This window comes from Limanda limanda, chromosome 3, assembly GCF_963576545.1.
Source record: "Limanda limanda chromosome 3, fLimLim1.1, whole genome shotgun sequence".
In the NCBI taxonomy this organism is placed as follows: domain Eukaryota; kingdom Metazoa; phylum Chordata; class Actinopteri; order Pleuronectiformes; family Pleuronectidae; genus Limanda; species Limanda limanda.
This window is the reverse complement of record NC_083638.1, coordinates 21,041,969-21,054,697: the sequence shown is the minus strand read 5'-3', so window position 1 is coordinate 21,054,697 and position 12,729 is coordinate 21,041,969. Positions and strand designations below refer to the sequence as shown.

Here is a 12,729-nt window from a genome sequence, read left to right as displayed (position 1 = left end):
TCTTTTTAAAACTGGCAACATTTTTTAAGTCTGGTTGGTGTTTTAAATGGGCATCAATTTTGCACTCACTCCCTCTGTTAAATTCAACTCATGAGAAAAACTGAGGACATACCGCCCTCTAGTGCTCAGATGGCAACACTATCTCACTGTCTCTTGTATTCCTACATTATGGAGTTCAGGATTATTTTTGATACAGTGTTGGAATAACTTGGAAGTTTATGCAGATCAGAAGACTCGATAGGTAGAGCACAATTACAGCTATCGCCATATATCATATTAATTGGCTGCTGGTTGCATTAGGTTAATGCTAAACATTCCATTCAATAGTGGTAATAGTGGTAATGGGTCTACTTTTTAAATTAAACTAGCTCTCTATAGATGTTACATATGTTGTAACAGTAGAATCTGACTTTAATGCTTGGTTTTACGTAATTAGTCATGATCAGTGTTGGGGAGTAACGGAATACATGTAACGGCGTTACGTATTTAGAATACAAATTATGAGTAACTGTATTCCGTTACAGTTACAAATTAAATAGATGGTATTCAGAATACAGTTACATTGTTGAAATCAGTGGATTACATGACGGTACTTCTCGAGTTTATTCACTCTCTCGTAAATCCACCGGCGGCAAAGCCCCCAGGAAGCAGCTGGAGACCAGGGCTGCCGTAAGAGCGCCCCGGCCCCCGGCGGCGTGAAGAAGCCTCACCGCCACCGGCTCGGGACCGTTACAGGCCCCGGGACCGAGGCTCTGAGAGAGTTCCGTCGCTACCAGAAATCTACGGAGCTGCTGATCCGCAAGCTGCCCTTCCAGCACCTGGTGAGAGAAGACCGACCTGCGCTCCAGAGCTCCGCTGTCATGGCTCTGCAGGAGACCAGCGAGGCACGCCGGGTTCACACCGGACGCTGAAGCGCCGGGCAGCGCTAATAATATCACCCGTTGACCCAGTAGTATAAAAGCATATAGTCACTTGTTGCTCCAACATTAACTGGAACAGCGTCCCAATTTAATTTCATCCATCCTCAAGAACTTCTCCGCTGTTCTCTCCGTTCAATGTCGGGTGTCGAGGGTAAATTACGTATTCTCCGCCGCCCCCCCTCTCTTTTTATCTTTATGACTGCTTGTGTGTCTGTAGTGGATGGGCAGAGGGGGGCATTTAATAATGTGATCGGTAAAATTGGTAAAATTAAAACTCCAGGACAACAGAAGGGGAATACAAACTATGGGATGCATACTTTATCATTTATATCATATAAAATGTCATCAATATCGTTTAAAATCATTTTTCAGTGTGTTTCATGGAGCGATACGCTCGCGTCAAGCGCAAAAAAAAATAGACTCGACGCCGAAACGATCGTAGCACGGCGCGAGGCAGCCTTGGCGCAGGGGGGGGGGGGTCCTTCAGCCTCCGGTGGGGCCGGCACAGACGTGGGAGTGGATGGGAGCCGGACATCCAGCTGGCCCGCCGCATCGGCGGAGAGAGAGTTTAAACTGCTGCTGCTCCACTGACTATAACAACGCGGCAATCATACACTTAAAAAATGCAATACAAACCGGATGTATTCCAAGTATTCAGAATACGTTACTCAGATTAGTTAATGTAATGGAATACGTTACAGATTACATTTTTGGGCATGTATTCTGTATTCTGTAACGGAATACGTTTTGAAAGTATCCTTCCCAACACTGGTCATGATGTATAGTAGGGTGTCCTTGGGTGTCTAGAGGGGCACTCAGAAAAAGGCTTATCATTTCCCCCCTGTTATTTCGGAGTAAATTTATGGACTTTAATGGATGAGCATCTGAGTGAATCATATTCTCAAGTGTATCATGTCTGTGTGTTGGTTCAACATTTTTTATGTTAATTGCAAAGCATCTTTGCCTCACGTATCTCATCTTCCCCGTGGGAAAACCTGTCTTAAATTACCTGATTCAAGGGATTTCACTTATGTTTACCCTACTTTGTTACAGTGTATTACTGAAATAGATTCCAATGATTAATTCCTTTATTTCTATTGTGGTTTATATTTTCTAGCAGTGTGAGAAAAATGTTGTGCATTACATTACCTGGAGTTTTTTGTCTGCCACTGAAAACACAAGCCAGTTGAGTGTGGAAGACAAGAACAGTTTAATATAAAATATTTTGAAGGTCAAAAGACGCTTCCTTATTCGGAAAAAAAAAAGACAACGTCAAATTGTAATAATGTAATTACTTCACGTCTTATTGACTTCCATGGTTGCTAAGAATATAAACATACAAATGACGGTGTGAAACGGAAACTTAGACTCTACCTTAGTGAAAGTGCTTCTTGTAAAAATCAGTGGATTTCTGTTTTTAATACAAAACTTTATATACAAGGATAAAAATTGTAATACAAAGACAAAAAGTGGATAAAACAATATTTCTGAAACCACAGAACAAAATCTAGGTGATTGGTCGTAAAAGTAACATTTGAGTAAAATTCAGACAGGGTTCCTCCGTACGTCGATTAATGCATTGTTTGAGTTCAGGGGTCCCACGTTGAGGCTGGGGCGACGTGACTCTCGGCGAGATTTAACCACAGGCAGGGATGTCTGCCCGGCCCAGGGCCCCATACCAGTTTGAACGACACGGTTAACCGACACGTCCCCAGTCGCTTGAAGCCACAGTTCATCCATGACTGCAGGTTCCTCTATAGGTAGGGAAGAGCGCCGCCATGTGGACGGGAGCGGGGTGTTTACCAGCTCACGCATTTCCTCCCTAGACCTGGGAGTTTTGGCCCCTGGGCTGTCCTCGGGGCTGCGGGTCAGCCTCTCCATGCTGCAGACGCTTGCTGCTTTACCATCAGATGAGAGACAAGGCCAGTCAACAGATTAATCAACAAAAAAAGGTTTGAAGACAGAGATCTAAGGGCAAGACAGGCATATCCAACATTTACACATATTTACCTTTAGCATACTCCTTAGGCTGGCTGGCTGAACCACAGAGCTCCCTCAGCTTGTTGCTTAGATCCACATTAGCAGCCTTGAAGTGGTTGAGCTCCGTGCTGAGGTTATGGATCCAGCCCTCGTACTGCCGCTGCCGTCCTGCCAACCCCTCGTCCATTTGCTCTGTCAGGGTCAGAGAATACAAACATTAAGTAACACGAGTACTAGTACTTATTAGTTTTAACAGCTGATTATGGAAAGTATTTGAATCTGTTATCAAATCATTATTTTGTGAATATCCATGCACCTCGACATTGCTGCAGTAAGAGCTGCACACTCTTCTCATGTTCCTTCTGCTGCTGTGTGAGTCGGCGATCCGTGTCCAGTTGTGTGCGATCGAGGGCATTCTCCAGCCACTGCACCAGTTTCTGCTGCTCGTCCAATTGCATTTCCAGCTCAGCCAGGGCTAGTTGCAGCTTTCGCTCTTCCTCACGCAGAGTCACCACCTGCATTAAACATCCACATCAACATGAGAAGGCAAATGTCAATGCCTCCGGACATTTTCAACAACTTTTCCTAGCAGCCCACTAGTGAAACATCCAGATCATGAACGAGTGGGCCCATGTGAAAATGGTGTTGATGTGCTACAAACATAACTGCTCTCCGCCCCATTATTAATCTGTCAAGTCCTGCTTCATGCTGATCCACACAAACATCACCCTGTTGCCTGAATGTTCTGGACATTTCCCTGTTGTTCTGAACCCATCTGACAATCCTCTGCTGAGTTCTCCGGAAAAGTTCAAGAGCCAATTTTTCCTGACATTTTCGTTCATGCCTGAAAATGGCTTATGACTATTTAGGACTTTGTTTAATACGCTTGATACTGTAACCAACAAAAAGTATTGTCAAACAATATAGAATGTTGCATTTTGGATGACTGAAATGGATGAACACGGTAAAAGAAAAGTCGAATCTCACACGGAAGTTCAGACCTTGTCAAAGTACTTGCACAGCAGGGCTCTGGTCTCAGAGCCAGACAGATAGCTGAGCTTGGCCATGAGGTTCATCTCCCACTGGGAGAGCATACTGGCAGAAGCCCTCAGCTGCCTCTGTCTTTGACTGATGGCCTCATTCTTGTACTCGATGGCGGCATCCAGAGCCTCGATGGCCTCGTCCAACTGGAAAAGCGTTCGCTCCTCCTGAAAGAACAGACACAATCTTAAAGATAATGTGAGCAGACAGCTAATATTAGAGTTTCCAGGAAGGACTAATTAGTACCATGGTCCTGCCAGCCAGAATTACCATAATTGCTAAGTATTTTATCTCTATCTCATTCTGAGCATAACACATTAAAATGCTTGATCTCCAGAGTAATATCTGACCTCAGGGGAGAGCAGGTTGCCCTGCCGCAGCTTATCGTCCAGCTCCACTCGCTGTTTGAGCAGCGAATCTTTCTCTTGCCGGAGGTTGGAGATCTCCTGGCGGATCTGTTGCGAGTCTTGAGCGCTGCTGCTGCGAAGGAGGCCGTTCCTCTCACTCAACTCGCTCTCAAGGGTTTCAATCCGCCCTGTTAGCGTCACCAGGTCCTTACTCAGGGCCTGGTGAGAAGATGAAAACACACATTCAGTATTTTGCCAGTTTCCCATGACTGCTGAAGTGAGTGGTTTGGGTGGAATGATACCTGACTGGAGCGGAGCCGCTTGGTCTCCAGTCCGCTGCGTTCCTGAAGCAGGGCTTCTTTCTTCGCCAGGATCGTCTCTCGCTTGGTCAGCTCTCCTTCCAAACCTTCAAGTCCTCTTCTCTGTTCCAGAACCTTCTCCATTTCCTCATCAAGCCAGCGTTTTTGTTCTTCAATCTTCTGCTCATTGGTTGTAAAGCACACAGGAAAGATAGTGACAAAGTCAGGAAGTGAAAATACATTTAGCACATTTTCGTCAATTCTCATGAAGATTACATTTATTATATTACTTCTGACAATAGATTAAAATGCTTGTGTATTTGCACTGTAATAACAACACATGAGACTCATCATGATGCTTTCTGTAATATACTATTTTGTGACTAAGATGTTGCAAAAGGTTCAGTAAATGAGAAGTTTAGATGTGAACTATGGACCACGAAATATGCTGGACCGACAGCGCAGGCTTTTAAAAAATGGTTACAATACCGGCATGAAATATAACAATGTTTCTGTACTAGCACGAGAATTCATATTATCAAGTATTTTTCATTTTTTATTTTCATGCATCAGAGTATTTTCAATGCTTAAAAAGGTTATTCAGTTCTAATAAAAAATACTTGGTTATCGCGTGCAATTTAAAGTCAAATTTATCACCTTGAACACGTTATAACAGTGTTCTATGATTAATAAGCTTAAATATCTGTTTGTCAATTTCACAAAACACTGCAATAAAATGAAATGACTTCTCTTCAGTGGATCATGTGGGTGATGAAACTAACAGATGGTTTCACATCAAACTGACTGATTTTTTATTAACACTGCAGTATTTGAAATAAGAAAATAGAATTTGAAATAAGAAAATAGTGTCACCTGTTGTTCCTCCAGTGACATGACTGAGCCGTTGCTGCCACTGCGTCTCTGCTTCTGATACGCAGCAATCTCCTCCGTTTTTATCCTCAGGATCTTCTGTTGCTGCTCGTTCTTTATCTCGAGCTCCTGCGGTGGAGGCAGGGGAGAAGACCAAATGAATTACAGGACGATGACGATAAAAGGAACACTTATTCTAAGTAAATAAATGCTTTTTGCACTAATGTACTGTGATATTTATGGTAAACTCCAACAATTACAGGCAACTCTGACAGAACGTTCTTTTAAACTGAGAGCAGTTTAGCAATCAATGCTACCAAGAAAACTCTCAGTAAGAAACCATATGTTGAAGCCAAGTGGGATCTGTCCCATCTCCACTGATACATTTGCCATCAAATTAACAGCTACATCAGTGTAGGATTGAGAAAACCGAAGCATTGGGTGGTGATATACATTTCTTAAATACACTAACAGTGTTTGTTTGATCATTAAAAACATGTACTCATGCTGCTCTGTCAGTGTGTTCCCGTCAGTGCTACCTTGACTCTGTGAGTTCTTCGCTGCATCTCGGTCTCTAGACGTCGTTTCTGCTGACTTTCCTCACGCAGCCGCTTCTGGAGCTGCTCCTGCTGCTGCCTCATAGACTGCACACTGCGCTCCAGCTCCAACACGCGGCGTTCGTTCTGTGCTGGCAGGTTAGCTAGACGAGCAGTATCCCGTTGACGTTGACTTAGAACCTACAGCACCACCATAAAAATGTTACATTAGGGTCAGAGTAGAAGTTCTGCTTTTAATCATACATCAAGGGATTAGTCATTAAGCAGGAACCTGGGTTTAAAATAGTATATTTGCAGCACAGAACTATTCAAGGCCACAAAATGAATTCCACATGACTGTGTTGCTGATGCGTTAATAAGGACTAGGTATGACAAACCTTGACTTTGCTCTGAGCAGCAGCTATCTTCCTGCGACATTCCTGTGCTCTTGTGTTGTCCGTTGTGCTGATCTCTCGCTCCTGTCTCTCTAGATCCTGCAGCTGCCGCTGCGCCTCCTGCAGCTCCTGTCGAGCCTGCACAGCTTCACTCTCCAGAGCTGTGATCTTATGGCTGTACTGCCTGTTCAGGGCCTGAGCATCCTTACCTGCAAAAATAACACCAAAACAAAGGCAAAGATTAACAATTGACATAAAGAAAACAGAGACAAGGCTTTATTTGGAAAAGGCCCAGCTAATAAAGGATAACGCAGATGGATACCTGTTTTGACCAGCTCCTTGATGAGTTCTTCCTTCATGCGTATGGTGACGGACAGCTCGCGGATCTTCTGCTGTGCCTGATGTAGCCCCCAATCTGAACTGCCTTCAAAACCTTTCAAGCTCCCACGTGCCGATGTGTCCCCAGAACTGGAGTTGGCTACACAGTGATCAGAGAGTAAACAACAGCTCAGTCGGGAGGTGAAATGAGGAAGCGGACAAGGCTTGGTGGCAGTAATTGAAAGACAGGCCCATCAGACAGTTCTACACTTACATGCTTTTCTGGTCAAACACATGTGCTGCGGCAGCTGAGATGTTGGACCTTTACCACCAGCTGTTAGTCCTCCAAACAACACGTCCCTGTTAGTCCAGGTTAGATTCACCTGCCTGAGACAATCACTAGCATTACATCATAGGTACTTTAAAAATGGCACACTGACCCTGAATCATCTGAAATTTGTAGGTTGTGATTTCTATAAACACAACTTACTTGCGTCTCTCTTGGCAGAAGTTGCTCTCTTCTTCTGTGTCCGACATTTCTGCTCCTCCTTGGATCCCCAGCTCCTCAAAGAAGCTCCCATCGTGATCACCACCAGGCCCATTACCGGTGTAGCCCACTGGACTCATCTGCAACCACACACCCACAGAATTTTCCAGTTTCTATCTTTTTCTGATATGATGAATGTATAGTTTCAATTTCAGTATAAATTCATCCCAGAATCTCAACATGCACCTTCATTTCTTGCCACAGGAAAACTTTTTAAAGTCATATCACACTTCAGGGAAGGAAAGATCACAGCTGGAAACCTAGCTCTACTGGTTGGTTACCTGTCTGAATGTGACTCCATTCTGACTCTGCTGCTGCATGGAGGCAATAGGGGCAGTGTGTGGCCGGGTTCTCAAGTTAAGGCCCAGGCCCACCAGCCCTGGAGTGGACAGCTGACACTGCAGCTCTGCGATCAGGTCCTTCTGCTCCTGCAGTTTGCAACTCTGAGTCGGGGAAAACAATCACATAAGTTAGAAGATATCCTAAGGCTAAAGCGTAGGTTCAAGTAGAATGCACAGAAACATGTGTTATGGTAGTTTTCCATCAGGGAGAATATCTGTATAATGCAAATCTTTAGTCTTTGACCAAATCTTTAATGAAGCCTTCGACCACTTAAATTTAACTTGGTTTTTGCTCAAAAGAAAATGGAATAATGTTGGTCCGGTTCAATTGTTAAGCCATGGATCCTACGTATGATACATACGATAAAAACATTAGAATAAGAGTGTGTTTGACCTGCTGCTTGTATTGTTCCATAGCATCCTCCAGAGCAGCTAAAAAGTCTGTGTTCTCCATCTCCAACCGCTGAATCTGGGCCTGAAGCTGAACACTGTCCTCATTCTCTCCACCTTTCTCAGTTTCATGCTCATGACTCCACCTCTCCTCTTGAGCCTCTGGATCCTGCTCATAAAAAAACATTCATAGACATATCAGTAAGGAACCTCAATTCCTTAAAATTCTTCTAATTATTGTCTAAATAGTTGAGGGAGTTTAAGAGACTGACCTGGTTCCTGACAGTGGGCCTTCCCCTCCTCAGTGCAACACTTTCCTCAGTGGAGCTGTTCTCGATCCCACTGTCTGGTCCTGAAGCAGTGGTCAGTCGGCTCTGTTCCTCCTCCACCGAGCACAGCCACTCCTTCACCTTCAAACTCTGCTCTGCAGTCAGGGCCCCTTCACTCTGCAGCTCCCGCAGTAACCTGTGATATATCAGCAACATTCAAATGGAGTGAAATTACGTTAAGGAATGCAGCATATATATAAACTTACATTCTATTATTCATTTTTTAAAAGACGTTTCAAGAGTAGTTTAACAACATGACAACAAACCAAATGTAGTTTGATTGATGAATGGACTTTAACCTGTAAGCAGTGTCCGTGCAGATCCGGTAGTGAGCACTTTGGGCCTGCATCCTGCTGATCTCTCCCTCTCCGCGTCGTGGCCTCCTGTTTGGATCAGCGTGAGCGATGATGCGGGTCTCTGAGCGGTGGCGGTTTTCGAGGGCTCTGCGCAGGGCCTTGATCTGTTGCTCCAGCCCTTCTACACGATCGGGCTCACGCTTGCAGTTGACAGTCGCCTTGTTCTGAATGTTTCTCGCCCTCGTGGCATAGTTAAGTGTATTCAGACTCTCATCAAAGTCTGCGGAGGATGGGCTGATGCAGGCAATCATCAGTGTTTTGGAATTTCCTCCTAAGGAATCTTTTAGGATCCTAGAAGATACAAAGGTTATATATATTAAACCAAACTGATATTTAACAACAGATCCTGTATTATGTTACGGTATCTCATGTGTCTGATCAACTTAATAAAACCATACCTAGTGATTTTAGAATCTCTGTATGGTATGTGAGAGCCTTTCCTCTTGGGGTCCCCCAGCGCCCCGATAACATTTCCCAGGGCCAGCAGTCCGCTGTTAATCTGGATGCTCTCCTTCAGTCTCTCTCCAGTGTTCCCTGTCCTTAAAATGCGCTCCGACCCCGCCAGGTCAACAAAGTGGAATTTGGAAGACAACATTTGTGGTCCAGAAGTTGCAGTGGTACCGTAAAGGCGTGAAATCCCCCGACGTTGGTCCATGTACACTGTAAAAATGGTGTGTGACCGGCTGGAGTTTTGATTCATCTGGGTTGCGCCAGTGTGCCGGGCTGTGTTTCCGGACTCTAGTAAACTCAACACCTCATCAAGACCCTCCACTTCACACTCTTTCACGCCACACAAAACTATGAAAGCACACACAGATATAAAATGTTAATACGTGCATTCACCAACCATTAACAATTCTCACAACTGCAGAAATGTGCATGTAACAGCGGAATGAAAATTTGAGTATTTCATACCAATGTTGCCTTTATCCTCTCGGATGTGGATGTCCTTGCTGGCCGTCTCTACCTCCAGTAGGTCATTGAACTCCTCTTTGTAGACCTCCAGGTAGGACACTCGGACAGAGAAGTCTGTGAGGTCATTTTCATCTAACAGCTTGAAGACATCCGCAACAGCCCTTGGAATGATACCCTGCACCTCATCTCTAAAGGAACCTACAACACAATTCAAATACACATAATTACATGCAACTGGTTTGGACAAGTCACATTGATGTCTTCTTATTTTCTGGTATTATCCAATGCAAAATACCATTGAATAGGAAGGAAAAGGGAAAATATCAGCTCAAATTTACGCTGATGATGAAAAACAGTGTTGGAACCAAATATTTTGAAGTAGACAATGTAGAAAGAGTAAAAAAAGAATCAGTAACTTACAAATATTAGCTTCTCCGATGGTGTAGGTCTTGCCGGAGCCTGTCTGTCCATAGGCAAACACTGTGGCATTGAACCCTTGGAAGAAGGCGTCGATGAGTGGCTGTACAGACTCAGAATAAACCTCCTCCTGACAGCAGGATTCTTCAAACAGGAAGTCAGAAAGGAAGTGTCTGTCATGGCCCAGGGTGACCCGACAAAGTTCAGTGTCCACAGTGATACAGCTCTCATGGCAGTGTAGTAGCTCTTTAGGCAGCAGGGGGCGCACTCGAACAGCTACTTGCACTGCGGAAAAGTCCCCTCTGCCTTGGCCACCAGGCAGTTTAGGAGACATCTCTGCTTCGCTGTTGGAGCCCTTCTATTTTCTTCTGTTATGTATTGTTCATCTTTGGACCACTACAGGAGATAAACATCATATGTCACAAAAGGTTTTGGAAGAATCTGGAAGAATGTAATAAGACTACTAGTGAGGTGGTGAGTGGTTACATGGTAATACAGCAAACCAACCTAGTAGCTCAAAACACACTTTTTCTAGTTCAACATTTTTTGCCACAAGAGCATCTTTCACAGCCCTTTCAATTAATTTGTGCACAAAATAGAGCAGTACCATCAGAGATCAAGGGGGTTAGTCTAGCCTATAGTTCTAGCCAGATGATAAGAGGACATGAGGAAGAAAGCATGGAAGCATCGAAGTATGCAAGTTGTTTTGGCTTAATCACTTGCAATGGACGTACCCTTTGCACATGAAGGCAGAAATTGAAACGAGCCCCAAGGCCCCCAACAAACTTACAGTGTAAACACGCGTAGGCAACCGGCTGCATCGTAAATGTTATTGTTTACCTATAAGTGTTTAGGTGCAATGCATGTTAAGGGAGATTTCCAGTAGAGGGCACACAACAGAACTACGACTAAAGATTGCCAAGAGGCTAGCACTGCTCCATAATCTTTGAAACAAACCGATCTATCTTCTACTTCCGGATTTGCATAAACACAAAGGCAGATAGCTAAATTTCGAGTATCTACAAATTGGGCTATGATAAAATCAAGACAGAAAATTCGACGATTGTACATTCCTAGGTGGTATGTCAGGCCTGGATGAGGGTGTTGCAACTTGTGTTTACATTGAGATAAATTCTGAGGACCTTCACCACCTATGCACCTACTCGAAGCAGCCTCCTTGCCCACTTGAAGTCAACAGCAAGTACATTCCGACCCCTAGGGCCGATCCGTGGTTCTGCATCGAAGTTACATACATAGCCTACTTCAGAACAGTGGCGAGTGTTGCCATTTTGGAGTTCGAGCAGGTAGATGTTGAAGAGCAATTGCATTTTCTTAAAGAACTTTAACAAATACACGGCATAGATTCAACACAGGAGCGTGAATTGGGCTTTAGGGTGCTGAGGGTACTCAAGTGTGTGTTCATAGAGTCATAGTTACACCCAGTAACTAGTGATATGATGTGTTATGAGTCAATGCTCTGTCACAAAGAGGCACAGACTGAATTCATCAGAAAACCTCAGCAGTGATGAGGTGTGATCAGGATGTTTGGGTCAACCTCTGCTCCTCCTCCTCCAGCAGCAGAACACAGCCTCTCGGATCCATGCTCTGTAAAGATGGTTCTCACCACCTGGATTGTCTCCTGCGTCACTATTTATACTTAAGCACATGTAGCTCTACGACTTTCACAACAATAAATCAGTATGAAAACTGAATGTGGAATCTCTCAATAAAGTTAGGTTATAGTTAGTAACTTTAGTTGAAAGTCGTCACTCGTCTTGATTGTAAACAAATAACACAAACAACGACTCTGACTATGATCAGGAACGCGACACAACGTGAATGAACGTTGTGAACCAACTTGTTGTGTGTGTAAACTTATCTAGAGCATGTTAGCAGGGTAACGTTAGCTAGCCACCGTTACCAGTAACGTTAGCTAGCCCCCGTTACCACAGTGTGCCAAAGTCACCAGGAAAAGATGGACGCGTCGGGAACCGCTACCCGTGCGAGGAAAAATCACACAAGTGAGAGGAAACACACACGGGTGTCGACTTTCTCTGAAGCTCCTACTACGGAGAGGTTTTCCACGTTCATACACTTGCTCGTCAGGCTCCATGTTTCCCCCAGATAACTTCGGCTAAGCTAACGTTAGCACTTAGCCAGGGAGCAGTCCGAACAACAAACCACAACACGGGGATGAGGCTGGACACCGACACCCGGAGGAGCTACTGACCGTCCGGATCCGCCGACCGGGTGAGTGGGTGTTAGTGTTAGAAACATCTTACTTTCTATGAGGCAGCAGCAGCAGCTCCATGGGTCCAGCAGAACTCTGGAGGGGGTTCAGGAGCCTGGAGGTTGAGGGGGGCAGCTGGAGGGAGGAGCCCGAAAGTTTGGGCTGTGTTTGGGGTTTGGTCTCTGAGGAGCATCGTGGATGAGGAGGCTCAGCACAAAGAGGGGTTTAAACATCGATCCACAGAGAACCACAGGATCTGAACATTCCTGTGCTCTATGTATTAGTTTAATTCTGATACCTCATATTCTGCATTTGTTTCCCCTGATGTTGCTCACCTATAAATTAACAATACAAGTAAATCTTATGATTGACCCTGACCAGAAAGAAAAGTGAGCATATCATTGTTTTTGTTTAATTTTATTTCCTGTGACCCTGGATTAAAGTTATTGACCTATTATTATTGATCATATTTGGATATTTTCTTCATTTATTTCTTTA

General features: G+C 44.3%; 1 protein-coding gene across 2 annotated transcripts; it reads right to left on the bottom strand.

Annotated features, from left to right (window-relative positions):
* Nucleotides 1–2,111: 2,111 nt before the first annotated feature.
* On the bottom strand, nt 2,112–12,353 carry kif7 (kinesin family member 7). Of its 2 annotated transcripts, none has more exons than XM_061067995.1 (20): nt 12,284–12,353; nt 10,005–10,397; nt 9,585–9,782; nt 9,068–9,467; nt 8,613–8,960; nt 8,257–8,449; nt 7,989–8,153; nt 7,535–7,696; nt 7,197–7,333; nt 6,981–7,093; nt 6,711–6,866; nt 6,392–6,597; nt 5,997–6,194; nt 5,461–5,586; nt 4,591–4,767; nt 4,292–4,507; nt 3,902–4,108; nt 3,217–3,415; nt 2,931–3,092; nt 2,112–2,818 (listed from the first exon to the last, which is right to left on the bottom strand). In XM_061067995.1, exons 2-20 carry the CDS (start codon nt 10,333–10,335, stop codon nt 2,466–2,468), a joined length of 4,047 nt encoding a protein of 1,348 aa, XP_060923978.1. In that variant the 5' UTR covers nt 10,336–10,397; nt 12,284–12,353; the 3' UTR covers nt 2,112–2,465. The 2 variants fall into 2 exon arrangements, with proteins under 2 accessions (XP_060923978.1, XP_060923979.1); XM_061067996.1 differs by having other exon boundaries at nt 2,112–2,815.
* Nucleotides 12,354–12,729: the final 376 nt, after the last annotated feature.